General features: G+C 42.4%; 1 protein-coding gene across 4 annotated transcripts; it reads right to left on the bottom strand.

Moving 5' to 3' along the window:
• Positions 1–1,697: 1,697 nt before the first annotated feature.
• Positions 1,698–18,801, bottom strand: PRPF4 (pre-mRNA splicing tri-snRNP complex factor PRPF4). 4 transcript variants are annotated; one of them, XM_040482003.1, is made up of 14 exons: positions 18,673–18,801; positions 17,752–17,929; positions 16,291–16,477; positions 12,466–12,553; positions 11,834–11,913; positions 11,568–11,661; positions 10,998–11,092; positions 9,771–9,829; positions 8,472–8,595; positions 6,774–6,863; positions 4,237–4,359; positions 4,019–4,126; positions 3,811–3,929; positions 1,698–3,294 (listed from the first exon to the last, which is right to left on the bottom strand). In XM_040482003.1, exons 1-14 carry the CDS (start codon positions 18,697–18,699, stop codon positions 3,101–3,103), a joined length of 1,566 nt encoding a protein of 521 aa, XP_040337937.1. In that variant the 5' UTR covers positions 18,700–18,801; the 3' UTR covers positions 1,698–3,100. The 4 variants fall into 4 exon arrangements, with proteins under 4 accessions (XP_040337937.1, XP_040337936.1, XP_040337935.1 ...); XM_040482002.1 differs by having other exon boundaries at positions 17,752–17,932; positions 18,673–18,787; XM_040482001.1 differs by lacking the exon at positions 18,673–18,801 and adding an exon at positions 18,139–18,565 and having other exon boundaries at positions 17,752–17,932.

Below are 18,801 nucleotides of genomic sequence, written 5' to 3'. Positions count from 1 at the left end.
GAAACTGAGTTGGTTTTATTTGTTCTAAATAAATTTTTGTGCTTAACAGAACTAGCTTCTATAAATTAAGGGATCTTTGCATACAAGGTATTCCAAAATAGCCAAGACCTGTATTTTGTGTTCAGTAAAATCAAATGGTGTTAAGGGCCAAGGTGAAAATTCTCCATTACAAAATGGGAAAGCCACTACGTAACCCACCAGGGGACTAGCACCTACCTCTCCATTCGTGCCATCAAAGATAATTGCACTGAAGCTGGGACTCAACCTCTCCCCACTGACTTCATTTCTTTACACGTCCTTGCTCCTTAACCTTGTGACAGGTAAATCAGGCAGTGATCTCCCGTGTTCTCTGAGTCATGAGAAAAGGGACAGCAGCTGGTGGGGGGCGGAAGCCCAGAACGACTGCTCTGCACTGGAGCTTACTGCTCCGAGTGAGGGAAGCCTCATCCCTATTTTACAGATGAAACTGAGGCTCCGCAAGTTTAGCTACCTAGTTCAAGGTCGCCCAGCTAGTTAAGTGGTGAAGCCTTTTAGTCAAAATAGAATTGCAGCGGCTCTTGCGGTGGCTGATAGACCATCCACATAAGGAAAAATGTAGATCTGAGTTTTTTGGGTAGGGAGGGGTATATTTAACATGAGGGCGTCTTCTATTTTCACACTCAGTAGTTCTAAACTTGGGGCACGCAGAAATGTTTGGAAGCATTTTGCTAGTCCAACGAAGGGGGTGGGTTGTGCTTCTGGCTTTTAGCACTCCGCAGGCCAGGGATGCTAAGACTCGCTGCAATGTTTAAGAAAGTTCTACACAACAAGATATCTACCCCAAGACAGTTTCCTGTCGACACTATAGGTGCTTCATTAGTTCATGAGGCAGAAGTGGTGAAATTACCGTAATTCCCTTTGGCATGAAGTCAGACGCAGAGATGCAGCGACTCATCAAAAGGGAGGTATAAAGGGTAGAGTGGCTAAAATGTGTACAGGAAATAGGCCACGCTGACCAGACTGGTCATTCTGTCTGACCAGCGGTGCCAACATACTCAATAGCCCTATGAAAGCTCTTCATAAGGTCACAGAAGACAGGCCAGGCTCCACCACTCACTGATGGGGTAACCTTGAGCAAGTTACTTCTCTGAGCTTCAGCTCTATCAAAGGAGAATAATTCAGAAGATTGGGAGGATTAAATGAGGTGTCTGAACATGCCTGGCACAGTCTCTAGGCAGTAAGTTAGGTCCTTTAAGTGGTGGCTCTCATATTTATCTCACCGTTACTATGAAATGCTACATTTGGTTTATGCTCCTCAGCTGTTTCCTTACAATATTTCCAAAGCACAAATGTATATTCCACAAGGTAACTGTTTTGCCAAAGGCTTACGTGAAAATGTGCTCACCCAACTGCTACCTCTACATCTCTTGGAACAACCAAAAAAAAAAAAAAAAAAAAAAAAGTTTAACGGCACTAATAGTAAAATTCAAATTTGAAAAACGAAAAACCTTTGTTAACACACTATATCCAAATTGCATGCTAAAACACTAACGTTCACTATTAGTTCATGCATGCATACTACAAAAGTAGTAACAAAGAATTATTTTTCATGCCCAACTATGGAGGAAACTAGAGCCCATTAATACTTAAATAATAGTGAAATGCCAAGTGCCCAAGAGGGGGTAGAGCTGGTAATTCAGAAGCTTAACAGGTACTCAAAAGATGCAACTATCTGGTTATAATTAAAATTAAATGAAACAGAATATTTAGCTATATCATCACACACTCACAGTTTGCCAAGGAGAATTAGACAAAGCCACTGTCAAGCTCTCTGGAACTGCAAATGAAAGTGTTTTCAACATTTAAGGAAAAGCCATCATAGAAGCCCTTCTCAAATGCCTTTCTTCTTCCCAATTCCTGTATTTTGTGAGAATGGACCGTGTCCTCCCAGTGCTCAGTGGCTGGACATCTGGGATGGACAGAGGTGAAGGTAACCACTGCAGGACCAAGGAGCACGAATGACAGAGTCCAGACACGCCTCACCGCTAGTCTGGCCCACAGTCCAACAGTCTCTATGAAAAACTATAAGGAGACTGGAACTGGAATAAGCCATATTTAATATCATCCGTTGTATCTCAAACCAAAAACAACAACAAAAAAAGGCGGGGGGGTTTCTATGGACCGATGGCTGCGATTCAGAAAATGCTTAACGATACAAAATAAGTTTTTAAAGGACAGTTTTTATGACAGAATTTTACTCTCTAGCAAGTGTGTAATAAAGAAAAAAAAGAAAAAGGTTTATGTCCAGGAATGCCCACTAGGGTTTTTTCCAGTCACCTGGACACACAGGGTGCATCCTCTAACCAACACAGAGGAGGTGGCACAACACAGACTTCACGTTTGCGTCCTACAAGTTTCACTGCATCTTGACACGATGGCCTAGCTTTGGGCTGACACGAAGGATGCCAAACTTCAGAGCAAAATGGAGGATATTTTCTGACAGGGCCAATGTTCAGTTCTGAGCTTCCTGTTGCAGTGAGCATCCCATTTGAACTCAACAGGAAGAGGTAAAATCTTCTTTGCTGCATTGCTCTGAGTACAGCTGTGGTCTACCTCTTCATCTCCCTTCTGAAGGTAGAGGAAAGGTTCCACTGTCAGGCATCGGTTAACCAGTGTGTGGTGAGAAGTGCCTCTTAAGTTGAGGGCTTCCAGACTACGGGCCAGCCACCTTGCTCTGTGGGTCACATGTAGTCCTGAAGCATGTACCATGTAATGGAAAGCCAAGTTTCAAAATTAAAAATGGAACCAGTCACAATCCTGAGTGCTGTGAAGGAGGCAACAAGGCATTCAAACAAAAGATTTAACAAAAACAATGTCTACGCAGTCCATGGCAGGGCTTGAAGATGAAAATTAAAATTTCAACTATGAAATGGGCTCATCAACACCCAGAGACTTGGCTGCCTACCTGGAGTGGAGGGAGGCCCAGAGATCCAATTCTTTAGAGGGTCTACACACGATAACTGGCAAAAAACGTGATAGGACAAAAAAAATCAATCCCTTTCTTTTGAAAATGGTTCTTAAGGGAGAGCTTGAGGTTAGAGTCCTTTTTCCACGGTCCTGCCTATTCAGCCATCCAGAGCTTGAAGGTCCTGTCATAAGAGCAAGTGGCTATGAGCTGCCCATCGGAAGAAATGTCTAGGCCCATCACTTTGCCTTCATGGCCAGCCAAAGTCTTCAGTGGGGACCAGCCTGGGTGTGTCCAGATCTTGGCTGTGTTGTCGTAAGCACCAGTGAGCAAGAAATTCCCATGGATAGCTTTAAGAGAAAAGGGGAGCTGCTTGAGGAATTCACATATCAAAAGAGCAAAGAAAATAAAAGCACAAAAATCTGCTAGAACACATGATTTTGAAAAAGAAGGGATTTCCCCATTTGGAAAAGTCCAACATTCTCATCTACATTCCTATAAGGCCTCCAGGAAAAAGGGACTACAAGCAGACTTAGGGAAACAAGTAACATTATTAAGTTCTTCTGGCTTTTTCCCTGACAATCTGTTCACAGTAATATTAAGGATTCAGTGCTTACAACTTTCATGGAAAAAAAAAATGACTCAAACATTTATGAAAGTCTTCTTTACTTCCTGAAACAAGAAGCAAGCTGTGCCAGAGCTGTGTCTGAAAATACGCTACGGCGAAGGAAATTAGAATTTGGCCTTCTTCACCAGAGGCCAAATCCTCTCCTGTCACACTTCCGAGTGAAGCCAAAGCCTAGCCTGCATTCCGTGAAGTACAATCTGCCTGTCCTGTGAACGGGCAAACCGGGAGGAAAACTTACGCTCAAACTTGACACCGGTCACTAAGTTCTGATGGGCGGGGATGGTATAGACACAGCGCCGCTGTCGGAGGTCCCACACTTTGCAGGTGTTGTCACCGCTGCCGGTTGCAATGTGGTAGCTGTGGATCAGGTGTAGTATCGAAGTCAGAAACAAAGATACATTCTGACCAATAACCTTCCCACCCGTCATTCAATGAGTTTATTTTACCCATTGGGGGAGAAATTTATTCCATAGATTTCCTTCAGGTGGCCTTCTAGGAACATGATACACCGTCCTGTACGCAGGTCCCAAACACGACCAAATGCATCCAGTCCCCTGACAAAAGAATTTATAGATGAACACTCTGAATCCATTTCTCCGTGGAAGCAAGCATACGTAAGAGGTGAACCACTGAGCTGCCCCTGGCTATGTGGAAAAGGGCTTACCCAGTGCCAGCCAAAGAGCCATCCTGATGGAAGGCGATGTCATACACGCCCATGCTGTGGCCTTCCTGATGCAGGATCTCCTCTTGAGCCTCTAAATCCCATAAGCGCCATGAGCGGTCATAGCTACAAAAAAAATTAACTAGAAATTAACTAGCAGATATTCAGTTCCTACAATGTGTTATAAACACTTGTAGCTTAAATTATGCTTCTGAAACTACTTGTACAACCGTATTAACAAGAAATTCTTTTCTGGTATAAACAATACCTCAACAACTAAGCATATCTGTCTTGAGTGCTAACTGGGAAACCATGGACTTCCTAGTAACTTACTTCAGTGGCTATTTTAAGAATACAATTTCCTAAGAATGGCCCAGCAAAGGCTGTTGCCTTCTTTCTTTCTCAGTTCAACTGTTAAGTTTTTTTACTCACTGACTATTTGTTGGGCCTTCAACTGATGCTGGGGAGACAAAGAACAATAAGCAAATAGATCAATGCAACAGATGAGAAAGTATAGGAAGAGACCTACACATTTTTGGTCAAAGATATTCAAATGAGACCACTAAAACCATTTCAATAGGGAAAACAAAGTCTCTTTAATAAATGCAACTAGAGGGGCACCTGGATGGCTCAGCTGGTGGAGCACGTGACTCAGTCTCAGGGTCATGAGTTCAAGACCCACGTTGGGGTAGAAATTACTTAAACAAACGTAAAAAGCAAAAAACGAAAAACACCTTAAACAACAAAAACATGTTCGTATAAAGCACTATATGAGAATGTTCGTGACACCTTTATTCTGAGTGATCCAAACCTGGAGAAAGCCCAAATGTCCTTCAGTAAGACAAGGGATAAGTAAACTATGGCAGAGTCACACAACTGAATACTCCTCAGCAATAAAAAGAAACTTCTGGGGCAGCTGGATGGCTCAGTCGGTTAAGCATCCGACTTCAGCTCAGGTCATGATCTAGCAGTTTGTGGGTTCGAGCCCCACATTGGGCTCTGTGCTGGCAGCTCAGAGCCTGGAGCCTGCTTCAGATTCTGTGTCTCCCTCTCTCTGCCCGTCCCCTATTAATGCTGTCTCTGGTCTCTCTCTTTCAAAAATAAACAAACATTAAAAAAAAAAATTAAAAAAAAAAAAAGGAAACATGCAACATAAATGAATCTTAAAAACATACTGACTAAAAGAAGCCAGCCACAAACGAATTCATATAGTATGAACAGACAGAATTAATTTACAGCGATAGAAATCAGATCAGTGGTTGCTCTGGAAGGGGGAGTCCGTTGGGAAGGGACATGAAGGAACTTTCTAGGGTGATGGAAATATTCTATTAAAAGGAATGTGGGTTACATGAGTGCATGAAAATAAGTCCATTCTATTACATGTAAATTACATCTCAATTAAAAAGTTCTTTAACACATTCTGCCCTCAATGAACTTACAGAACCAGAAAAGGAAACCAATTTGCACTCTTTTAACAAAGATTTTATTTTTTTTTTGAAAAAAATTTTAATGTTTATTTTAGAGACAGAGAGTGCTTGTGTGCACAAGCCAGAGAGAGGCAGAGAGAGAGGGAGACACAGAATCCAAAGCAGGCTCCAGGCTCGGAGCTGCCAGCACAGAGCCCGACGCAGGGCTCACAAACTGTGACATCATGACCTGAGCTGAAGTCGGATGCTTAACCGACTAAGCCACCCAGACGGCTCTAAAGATTTTATTTTTAAGTAATCTTTGCACCCAACATGGGCCTTGAACTTATAAATCAGAGATCAAGAGTCACATGTTCTACTGCCTGAGCCAGCCAGGTACTCCAGAAAGGGAGACTGATTTGTAAGCAGAGAAATTACAATACAACGTGTGGCAGAAACAAAACAAAACATTGGTAAAGAGAATATGGGGCACCTAAATGGCTCAGCTGGTTGAGCGTCCAACTCGATTTTGGCTCAGGTCATGACGCCAGGGTCATGGGATTGGGCCCCGCATCGGGCTCCACGATAAGCATGGAGCCTGCTTTAGATTCTCTCTGCCCCTCCCCGACTCCCTTAAAAAAGAAAAAAAGTGAAAGTTCTAGTTTTCTGGCAATTAGTGACTGAAATTTCTGATTAACTGCAATTTAAAAGCAAATACACTTGGGGGCACCTGGGTGGCTCAGTTGGTTAAGCATCCAACTTTGGCTCAGGTCATGATCTTGAGGTTTATGGGTTTGAGCCCTATGTCAGGCTCTGTGCTGACAGCTCAGAGCCTGAAGCCCACTTAGGGTTCGGGGTCTCTCTCTCTCTCTCTCTGCCCCTACCCTGTTCCTGCTATGTCTCTCTCTCTCTCTCTCTCTAAAATAAACAAACATTAAAAAAAAAAAAAACTAAAGAAAAAAATAAAAGCAAATACACTTGGCAATAACTTTATAACACTCTTTTCGGATTTTGAGTCATTGCAGTCCAAGAAAATCCTACTTGAAGATTTCTGTTCTTAAAATTTACTTGGCAGTTAGTCGTAAAGGTTAACAACATGCCATGGGCCTGTATGAACAGAACAGGATGGCTTACCAAGTGGTGCCCAAGAAACGTCCTGATGGATGCCACATTACACGGGCCACACGTACTGTATGCCCTTCAATATCTGCCACTGGTTCATCACTGAAAAAGAAACAAATACAAGTGAGTGAGCTATTTTATAGTCATAAATGTTCATTGAATTTGTTAACTGTTGTAACCGATGTACCCATTCTGTATGATTTAAGAGACTATGTAACTAAACTCATAGTTTATTAAAAATGCAGGGCTTTTTTTTTTTTTTTTTTTTTTTTTAATTTAAGGAACAATTTATGTTACTTTCCCAAGTTTTAAAAGATTCGGGACTATTTCATGTGCTTACAAGGTAAAACTGCCCAAAGTATTTCGATAAACAACTATCTATCTTTCTATATCTCAATTCACTGTGATAATCAACTCTTTAATTTTTAAATGTTTATTTGTTTTTGAGAGAGAGACACAGTGAAAGAGGAGGGGCAGAGAGCCTGATGCGGGGCTCCAACTCACGAACTGTGAGATCGTGACCTGAGCTTAAGTCAGACGCCCAACCAACTGAGCGACCCAGGTGCCCCGATAATCAACTCTTAATGCTGTTCTCATTTACGATTAGAGAAAAATAAAAGATAATTCAGCCTGACAAGCAAAATAGTCTCCTTACACCAAAGGAGTGTTAAGATTCTAGAAAGAAAACATACTTTGATAGAGATATGAAGCTACAGAAATCAAACAGTTTTGGTGCAAGTGGATTACAGATAAATTTTCCTCAAACTTTAGCTTGTTGAAGGATCCACATGAAAAAAGGAACTCCTAAATAGACGCTTAGTTTCGTTTTGGTAACCATTAAATTCTCTTCCCCAGTAATCACAGAAAAAAAGTTCTGAAACACCAGTGAAAGGAAATAAACACAAACCCTAAGGAGGGCAATTAAAAAGGGAACTTTGTCAATGTGCATACATAGAGCTAATCAAAGCCCTAGGGGAACAAATATTGCTAAGTGATATGAAGCCAATTAAAACTTGCTCTGCTCAGAAGACAGACCCTATCTGGCAAAGGATGGAGAAACTAATTAGCCCTCTACAGAAACCTGGAATTAAAGTCTCATGTGCTTTCCCAAAGAAAAAAAAAAAAAACTAAGCAACTGAATTCAGATTTCTTTTAGCCAGCAAAGTGCTTTCAAGAATTTTTTGGAATACAACCATCATAAACATGTTAAAAACAACAACAACATCAACTGTTATAACGGGAGAATACAGGCTAGGCAAAGGAGGAAGCAGTTGGGAGGAGACATCAGTTCCTTGGCAAGACTGTCAGACAGAACTTCACTTTCCTCTCCCCTGTACCCATCTGCTAGGAACCAATGTGCTGCCAAGAATATTATCTTTAGTCAATCTACCAAATGGTGCATTTCTCCAATGTCAATGTATTGCATAGGAGTGTAAATATATCTTTCCAGAATAACTGGAGTGGGAAAACAATGGCCACTATGTTAGAGGCAAAAATCGAGGTCCAAAGTTAACAAATAAGAAAAACCGGACCCAACTCCTTTGGTGGGAACAGGTCTAAGAAAGAAATCCTACATTCCACATTCACACCAAACTCCCTGGACTCTCAAGATCATCTCTGGAGTTAAATGCCAGATTTTCAGGTCCCAAGGACCAATCAAGCAATTATTTACCTTAGTGACTGCAGTATGGACAGAATAGTAATATTTACCTGTCAAGGCTCCAAAGCTTCACAGAACCATCAGCAGCACAAGACGCCAGATTGACATCTTTCTGGTCCAAGGAGACAGTGGATTTTGGATGGAATACAATTGCTCCTACGTTTGTGTTATGGCCTGAAGGGGTGTAAGAGATGAAAGTTAAAGGGTCCCCACTTGTTTGTTTGTTTTTTTTTTTTAATTTATTCCCCTCCCTTCCCAGAAGCGGGCCCCTACTCCTTATAATTTATGTGTGAAAACAGACTATGATGAGTAATACAGACAAGTATTAGAGAACATGTGGACAGGTAATAGTAAAGTGACTACTCAACTATTAAAAAAAAAAAAAAAACTGTTTTGGGGCACCTGGGTGCCGCAGTCGGTTAAGCGTCCGACTTCAGCCAGGTCACGATCTCACGGTCCGTGAGTTCGAGCCCCGCGTCGGGCTCTGGGCTGATGGCTCAGAGCCTGGAGCCTGTTTCCGATTCTGTGTCTCCCTCTCTCTCTGCCCTTCCCCCATTCATGCTCTGTCTCTCTCTGTCCCAAAAATAAATAAAAACGTTGAAAAAAAAAATTAAAAAAACAAAACAAAACTGTTTTAACTTAAATCAATATTTCAATTACAAGGGTGCCTGGGTGGCTCAGTTGGTTGAGCATCTAACTCTTGGTTTCAGCTCAGGTCATGATCTCAGTTTCTTGAGTTTAAACCCTGTTCTCGGCTCTGCACTGGCAGAGTGGAGTCTGTTTGGGATTCTGTCTTCCTCCCTCTCTGCCCTTCCCCCACTCATGCTCTTTCTCAAAATGAAAGATAAACTTAAAACAAAACATTTAAATTACATTAAAAAAAGCAAAACAAAGGGGCACCTGGGTGGCTCAGTCGGTCAAGTGTCCGACTCTTGATTTCAGCTCAGGTCATGATCTCAGGGTTTCCTGAGTTCGAGCCCCATATCGGGCTCCATGCTGACAATGCAGAGCCTGCTTCAGATTCTCTCTGCTCCCGCACCCTCACACTGCCTCTCTCTCAAAATAAATAAACTTAAAATAAAAAAGGTGCAAAACACAAACAACCTTTATTTATTTGGTCTAGAGACTGTACAATGCCAGAGTGGGGTTGTACACAAGAGAATAGTGGTTTGTGTATAAGGTCATTATGTTCCCACCTTGTGGTCAGAGAAAACCAAACCCTGTCAATTCAAATCAAAAATGAATCTTGTGTGCACTGGGTCTGAGTGTCAGGCAGAGTATTAGTTTCACTGTCTGAAGAGGGTTCACGCTGGGAAAACGAGTGACATATAAACAAGATTCTAACTCACCTCGGAGAGTGTGAAGGAGGTTGCAATCGGGAACAGACCAGAGCTTGCAAAGCCCACTCCTATCAAATACAAAGGAAAGCATCTCAGCCAGGGTTGGTCTGGGAAGGAAAAGGTACCTTGGTAACATTCCTAAAGCACAATCTCTTCTCACCCCCCAAAAACTTTACAGTGGCACACAGAAAAAGAAAGCTTATCGTTTCATGGTTTACAGAAGAAAGCTATATGCACGTCTTCACGCAACCCGAGGCCTCTACAGGACTGTAGTTAATATAGCACAAGCTATTCTCCTCAACGTCTAGAGTGATCAGTGAGGAAAAAGAGGACAAATTAAACTATCCAACAGTAATATTAATAATCATACTAACTCCTTAAATATGAAGAGCACTTTACTACTTACAAAGTCCCTAAAATTTTTTAAAAAGACTTTATTTCAGAAAATTTCCAACAAATTACTTTTATTCCTATCATCTCAGTGATCCTTATAATAGACCTGTGAGGTACATAATGCGGGAATGATCATTTCTACTTCTAAGGAAGGTAGCGGAGGCTTGGAGAGGCGGGGGGATTTGTGTAGGTCCTTCGCTTTCTCCTGAACCAGGCTCAATTTCTATCTAGTCAAGTAGTTCCTGTGCATGCAAAGTAAGGAAGTTTCTCTTCTCACTTGATGGCCATGTCCCAGGAAAATAACTGAATCACTAAATAGAACAACAAAATTATCACATCCTAAGGGCTTTCTGCATATGTGGCAATAACTAGAAAACAACAACAACAAACAGTAATTCGTGTTTACTGAGTCCTTACCACATAAGGCGCACTATTAAGGTAAAATGGTTTACAACATTATCTCATCCTCCTTTACACATAAGGCAACTGAAGCTTACAGAATACCTTGCCTGGGCTATCTAACTTAAAAAGAAAAGCTATACTGAGGTGTGGATACTGGTCAGTCTATAAATCCACTATTTATCTGCTCCAAAATGCTAGCATCAAGAGCATGACTGATGTGTCATAGATCTCTGGTGTCCCCTGTGAACAGGCAGAAATATTATACCCAGACTATCTTGTATAATATAAGGGGAAAGTACTGGCATCTCTAGTTTGGTACGATCATGAGAAGCAGAGGAAAAGGAAACAGAAATGAGCACCTAAGAAAAAGGCTGATCCCTCCCCCCCCCCCCCCCCCCCGAACCTATCCTCCAATTAAGAAAAAAATATCATGGGACTTACCAACAAGCTGTGGCCAGCATTTTGGAATTAGGACTAAAGTGGCAGTAGGAGATAGGCCGATCATCCCCAATCTGACTGCAGAAATTATTCAAAGACTTAAAAAAAAAAAAAAAAAAAAAAAGAAAAGACAAACAGTAATCATTAATAGGCTGATCCAAGAGTTTTTTGGCTTTTCCACAATAAAAAAAACAACTTTCTGGTTTTAGCCACCCTCCCACCCCCACAAGATTCTTTTACACTTTTGTTGTTAGGAGATACTTATGTTAATGAATGGAGTTAAGGCTCACCTGGAACTCACATGCTGTCTTTTACACTAGCAGTATCACTAGTTTCTGTGTCAGCTCAACACACCCAGGAAAACCATAGAGAGAGCTAAAGTACAGCTTTGACATATTCAAGGGGGAACTGAAGTGTAGACCCACAGGCCTCTGTTGAGTCCTAATTACAGCAGGTTCCTGCCACCTTAACTGCCACAGTTGCCTGTACCTTCCAAGAGGCAGGTCGAAGTAGGAAATCTAATGTGTAGTTAAGAGCCCTTAATATATTAGACAATCACTGAGAGCATCTCACCCGGAGAGATTTGTGCAGCTCTTGCATCTGGGAGGTCCTCGTTGTCTCTGGAATCTCTTTATGGAGACGGGCCTCTTCTAAGCGTTTCATTGCCCTGTGACACAGAAACATTACTGTGAACAGACAGACTGGAAACAAAGGTCCACACAAGTATCCCTACCATCAGTTTCATTTAAGAACCACCAGTCTTTATAAAACAGATCATCACTGCTTAAGAGAAAACAAGAAAAAATATGCTTCTTTCTCCTTCTAGAGGCTCTCTGTACCTTGGCAGCGAATAATTAGCAATCCACAGTCTAGCAACCTTCAGGCTGTTTGGTCCTTCATGGTACCAGGTTTGTTGATACTGAAATTTAAATTAAGAGCAGAAATGTTAAGTCTGAAGCATTCCTGCTCCTCCTAGCTGTCAGTTCTCTATTGTAACTGCCTAGAAAAAAGGTGAATTAGTTCAGTCATAGGATGAAATCAGGTGTGTGTGCTTTTTACGGTGTGTGTGTGTGTGTGTGTGTGTGTGTGTGTGTGTGTGTGTTTTAAAGTAGGCTCCATGCCCAATGTGGGGCTTGAACTCACAAACCTGAGATCAAGAGTCATATGCTCCACTGACTGAACCAGCCAGGTGCCCCTCTACTGTGTTTTTATGAACTCTTATTGGATGGCTTCCGGTTCCTTGTTAGAAGTTACACTAGGAATGCTATGGTTTTTTCCATGTGTTGAAACCTACCTACCTTCATTTATACCCACACAGGAACCACAAACTACGGTCAACAATTATTCCTGAATGGTAGAATCCTCAAAACTTCCCTTCCCTCTAGCAAAGCAAACCCTGAAAACAGAAAATGAGAGAACTAACCCCTCATTTCCTTCACTTTATTACTGTGACGCCAAAGACATATTTTACCTCTTCTTTGGACTTCTTAGATTTCTCATCATCTTTTTTGGTCTTTTTTAAGGCATCAGTACCAACCACTGAGAGGATATTTCTTAACCTGTAACAAAAAAGACCAGAATTTAAATGGAGTTGAGATAAAGCTAGGAAAAATGTATCTAAGAAGGGAGAAAGCTTGCCCTACTCTCTCCATTTAAAGCAACCTTAAGAGTTATATCATGCCTAAACTTCCAGCATGATTTCTTCTTCTTTTTTTAAGTTTATTCATTTTTTTAGTAATCTCTAGACCCAATGTGAGACTTGAACTCACGACCCCAAGAACCAAGAGTCGCATGCTCTACCAACTGAGCCACCCAGGCATCCCTCCAGTGTGATTTCTTTCACTCGGTCTTCTTTATTTAGAGATTGCTTAAATTGAACTATAAGCAATTACTGTTTTCAGTTTAGAGTCAACGAGCCCCAACACTGCTACCACTTGGTCTGTGAAGACAGCCAACCTTTGCTCCATGCCACAATGTGCTGCATTACGGACTGAGGTGCTAAGTGTACAAAAACGACTAAGTAGCAGTTCTTCACTCCAAGTAGCATAATCCTGGGGGTTGGGAATGCGGGCGGAGAAGGGAGAAGGTGGATGGACAGAAAGTAACAGGGAACCACAATACGTTATAGTAAGTATTGACAGTGGTAAGTGCTGGGCACTGAGGGGAAACATAAAAGAAATACCTAACCTAGGCTTGAAGGGAAAATCAGGGATGGTTTCAAAGAGGTGTTCCCTACACTGAGTCCTCAATTAGTAAGGTCGACAGGTCAAGAATGGGACAACTGAAGCTGAGGGTTCAACAAATGCAAAGGTCTGGAGACAGCAAAACAGTTGAACTTGCAATCACAAATAGTTCAGTATGGCTGGAGCACCAAGTGCCAGAAAAGGGCTGGTGAAAGCTAGGGCTACAAACAGAAGAAGGGGCCAGGTCACAAAGAGCTCCTCATGCCATGGTAAAGACGGTTTACCTTTGAGAAAGATCCCTGGGGAAGTAGAGAGAATGGATTGAAGAGGGAATAATAAAGGCAGGGAAATCAGTCTACTATTTAGGAATCCCCGGAATCTTAATGGTGGTCTGAATTAAGACAGAGGCAGTAGGGACTCGAGACATTCACCTAAGGGTCGCCATAGTAAGACTTTGCTGTTGGTTGCAAGATAAACAAACAACACTAAAAGTATACCCTTTGTAAATGCTATTGAGAGAGTAACATTCTATGAGAGGTAATAAAGAAGGGGCTTACTTTATAAGGGGTCAGGTGATAAAAGTCTTCTTTGAGAAGGTGGCATTTATGCTGAAACCAAAAGAATAAAAAGGCTTTGAAAGGCAAGAGAGGGGAGGGGTGCCTGGGTGGCTCAGTTGGTTAAGCATCCAGCTTTGGCTCAGGTCCTGATCTCATGGTTTGTGGGTTTGAGCCCCACGTCGGGCTCTGTGCTGACAGCTCAGAGCCTGGAGCCTGCTTCAGGTTCTGTGTCTCCCTCTCTCTCTGCCCCTCCCTTCCCACTCTGTCTCTCTCTCAAAAGTGAACAAACACTTAAAAAAAAAAAAAGGGGAAAAAGAAATATTAAGTGGAAAAACAGAAAAAGAGTTTGAGTATTCCAGGAAGACCCTTAAGGCTACTAAGTCTATTAAATTCGGGAAGAGAGGCACAAAAGATTAAAGAGTATGATCCACAGTTTTTTTTACTCCATGTTGTTGTTGTTTTTAATGTTTATTTATTTTCAACGTTTTTTTTTTTTTTTTTTTTTTTTTTTTTGTTATAGAGAGAGACAGAGCATGAACGGGGGAGGGGCAGAGAGAGAGGGAGACACAGAATCGGAAACAGGCTCCAGGCTCCGAGCCATCAGCCCAGAGCCCGACGCGGGGCTCGAACTCACGGACCGCGAGATCGTGACCTGGCTGAAGTCGGACGCCTAACCGACTGCGCCACCCAGGCGTCCCTAATGTTTATTTATTTTGAGTGAGACAGAGTGAGAGAGAAGAAGGAAAGGCAGGGAGAGAGAGGGAGTGTGTGGAGAGAGAGGGAGAGGGAGAAATGTCTCAAGCAGGCTCCATGCTCAGTCAGGAGCCTGATGTAGGGCTCGATCCCATGACCCTGGGATCATGACCTGAGATGAAATCGAGAGTCAGACTGAGCCACACAAGCACCCCTACTCTATGTTTAATAAGAAGACACTGTTGGATTTTAAGCAAGCAATACCACAAGTCTGGGACTATTACAATCATCTAGGTGTGAAAGCAATGAAGGTAGAGAAAAGAGAAGGTAGATTTGGGCACAAATCTAGAACAGACTAGATTTTGCTGATGGGTTACAAAGGAGGTAACGCAACTGAAAACTGTGAATGGTAATGTTATTTAAAAGGAGAATAGGAGAAGGGAGGGAAACAGATGAGTTGATTTATACATGTCCAATTTGAAGTACCTACAGAATATCTAGGCTACAAATTGGGACCTGGGAGTCCTCAGAATATAAGTGGTAAACAATGCCACAGGAGTGGATCTCATCACCCAGGATGAGTGTAGAATCAAGACAAAGAACTGCAGTATATAAAGGTTAGGCAGGGGAAAGAAAGAGGCTTAGAAGAATTAGCCAGAGAAATAGGAGAAAAATTAGGATTTGGTTTATGAAAGGGAGTGTTTCAAAGAGGGAGTAGCTGACAGTGTACCCGGGCTATTCTTAGTAAAGATAAATTAGTGACCTTAATAAAGAGCAATTTCAATGTGGCAGTGGTCGGTTTGTTGATGAATAAATGAGGGGTAAGGGCCCAAACTAAATAAATGCAGTAAGTGAGGAGTAGCTGAGCCTCAAGGAAAAGGGGACCGGGGGGGGAGGGGCAGGCTGTCATCCATGCTTCAGAGGAGCCCATCATACCCAGAGCTCATGGCTCAGTTCTCCTAGTGCCAGGGGTAGGCAAGCGGTGGCACAGAGCACTTCCTCCAACACTGTGCTCTGGTAGAGAAAGCACTGACTGGTCCCCTCCCCAAGTTCCACTCTTCTGAAGTACCGTTTGCACCCCTCCCCCACTAGGACAACCAGCCCCCTCCCATCTGGGAGCTGCCTTTTCTGTCTGTCCTTTAGCCCTTCCTGGCCCCCAGCTACCTGCCCAGAGCTGCCCCCTCTTCTCCGCTCCTCCCACCTTGTGGCCAGCCAGCTTGGTTTTGTAAGATACTGGGTTGGTACACAGTGTTGTTGGTTTTTTTTTCCCCCTTGTTATTTAAACAGGCCCAACATTATTGGTTCTATTTAATGGACACGAGATAATGGGAGACGTTTAGTGACTAAATGCACAGACCATGCAAACCAGGGGGAAAAAAAATGATGAAAGGGAGAGATGGGACAGTGGAAAGACAAGGGAGGTCCTCATAACTGTGTACGACTAGCCTGTCACTAAGAGACTCTGTGACCTTAAAATCACAAGAGGAACATCATCTGAAGAATAACCTTTCAATAATAACCAAAAAGTACTTATCGTTATGTTTTATGTCACTGACAAAGAAAGCGTGTTGTCTAAATGTTCCAAGTTCGACAACAAATATTTACCCAACTCATAATTCCATACTGGGGAAGGGGGGTTCGTATATTAACACCCTATTCATAGTTTAGAAAAAAAAATTAGTAATGGAGTAAAAAACTTGGCCTACTTAGATCATGGGCTACACTATATAAAAACAACTGAGTAACATATTTTATTAACATTACCTAAGATGTTCTATTAAAGTCTTACTACAAATATCAACTAAAATTGGAAAGTAGAACCTTGTGATTAAAGATGAGGGTAAAAATTTAGAAAGGGCACACCTTTCTCTTCTTTCAGCCGGACCCTCTCCAAAGAGTGTGATGGGCTCCCCCAAGGCTCTAAGGCAAGCCTTGACCTCTGAGTCATCAGTGGAAACATTGATTTGCCGGGCTCGCTTTCTTCTCTCAAACTCGGCTAATACTTCAGCCTGTCGTTCGCTGATGTGCTCTTCAATTTCAAACACCTCTCCTATAAAAAGAACAGGCAATATCAGCATAATCACCAGATCTTCTTCAAATAGGAAAAAAATGTCTTACAATTGGAGTCTGTGTATACCTCTAGGAACTAATCTAGTACATAAATTCATAGTTTACTGTTTCTGAGTTTATTAGATTGTGTCAAACACAAAAAACTAAATGGCACAGCTTTAAAAGGCAGGAAAATTGGGGGGGCCTGCGTGGTCAAGTCGGTTGAGTTGTCTGACTCTTGATTTTGGCTCAGGTCATGATCTCGGGGTTGTGGGATCAAGCCCTATGTCGGGCACCGCACTGAGTGTGGAGCCTGCTTGGGATTCTTTCTTTCCCTCCTTCCCTCTGACCCCTCCCCTGCTCGTGCACTCACTCTCTCTCTCAAAAATAAAAAATAAAAACAATCTGTACATCACAATTTCATTTATGAAAAAAATTACAAATTTTTACAGCTTTATTAAATTACTGAAAAACCCAGTTAATAAGGATTACAACATTTTCTACTTCACACATTTCTAGTTTCATTTCTTTCAAAATAAAAATAACTATTAGTTTATTTATTTTTTTATTTTTTTTTCAACGTTTTTATTTATTTTTGGGACAGAGAGAGACAGAGCATGAACGGGGGAGGGGCAGAGAGAGAGGGAGACACAGAATCGGAAACAGGCTCCAGACTCTGAGCCATCAGCCCAGAGCCCGACGCAGGGCTCGAACTCACGGACCGCGAGATCGTGACCTGGCTGAAGTCGGACGCTTAACCGAGCGCGCCACCCAGGCGCCCCAAAATAACTATTAGTTTAAAACATATTTCATTGAGTGCAAAAACTGGAGAACTAAAAGGAGAGAATGGTACAAACCACAGTAGCTTCAAATCAATGCCAGAACTATGTTAGATCTTCAGAAGACAAATGGAATCAATTTGAATCCAAACACATACTTATTAGGGGTGTATGGGTCAGTTAAGCTTGCAACTCAGGTTTACTTTCTGCCTAGGTTCATGAGTTTGAGTCCCACATCGGGCTCTGTGCTGAACAGGGCCCCACCCACTCGAGTTCTCTCTCTCAAAATAAATAAACTTCAATATACACTGAATAAATTCCTGGTAAAATTACTAACAAGTGAATGGGAGAAAAACTGTATAAAAGGTTTTAAGAAAAAGTCTCTCTGGATGTTGCTAACTGGGGTAGGCAAAGGATGGCCTTATAAAAATGCAAATTGAGAATTTTTTGACATTATAAAACAAAGATAATGAGGGACTCACAATTTGCATCTTACCAGAGGTTATGTTAATATTTCCTGCTTCAATTCCAGCTTTAAGTCCTTCTTTTCCCAAAATCCCAGACTCTCCTTTGGCCAGACGCTCCCTCTCCTTCTCTTCCAAACTTCCGTAATAGATATGTGGTTTCTTCACAACAGGAGCAACTAAGTCATCAGGTGCCTTAGTTTTGGTTGCCTGCTAAATCAAAGACCTGGATTAACTTAAGGCTCAGTCTTAGCAATTCACTAGGCTTCCCCCAAAGGATGGAGCTTCAATCCTATTTCCTCCCCAAAGGACAGCTGGACACCAGTTAAGGTATCTTCACTGATTGGCCGGGGGGAGGGGGGGGTCTCTTAATCACAAGTTTTGCAGATAGGAAGAGGCTGGAAAAACTAGTGAATTACTTTTGGTAATTTTTCTATCAAAGGTTTGCTTTGGCACATGTTTACATCATTCGGTGGCAATCTCTTCTTGGGTTTTATGAAACACCCGAGGCTTCGGCTCATCCCAGGGGAAAGAAAGGATAACAAATAACCAACGCAATTATTAAGGGGGAACAAGTTAGTTACCGACCTACACATTTCAAACGTTTTCAGTCGTAAGGCAACAGACATGAAGTTTGAAGGCCTTATTACAATTAAGAAGTCTGACACAGACATACATCTGGGCCACAACACTACTCCCTTTCAGAGCTCCGTTTTTGGACCAGTCGGAAGAGGTATTTACCGTTAGGGGCTGTAGTGAGAGATGCAAATCAACTAAAACACAGGCAAGCACTCAGAGATCAGGAAAACGCTGCAGCGCTAAGGCAGGACCGAGTCTCGCAGCCTTTCACCCCAGTCCTCCACCGCCTTACCCGTTCCCGAGCGGCCCCAACCCCCAAGAACACCCTCCCAGCCCCCTTCGCGCTTCTTGCCGGAGTGAGCTGACATCCGTACCGTGGAGGAGGCTCGTGAGGAAGCCATGCTGAGCTCTGGAGCCGCGAAACCCCGGCCGAAGCCGAGATCTGCGTTTCAGACCGTCCACCGCGCGCCCAGCAAAGCGGAAGTACGTCACCGACCGGAAGT

Source organism: Herpailurus yagouaroundi, unplaced genomic scaffold (assembly GCF_014898765.1).
Source record: "Herpailurus yagouaroundi ecotype Mexico unplaced genomic scaffold, PumYag 160, whole genome shotgun sequence".
In the NCBI taxonomy this organism is placed as follows: Eukaryota; Metazoa; Chordata; class Mammalia; order Carnivora; family Felidae; genus Herpailurus; species Herpailurus yagouaroundi.
Note: the sequence above shows the minus strand (reverse complement) of the source record. Positions and strands in the feature narration are given on the sequence as shown.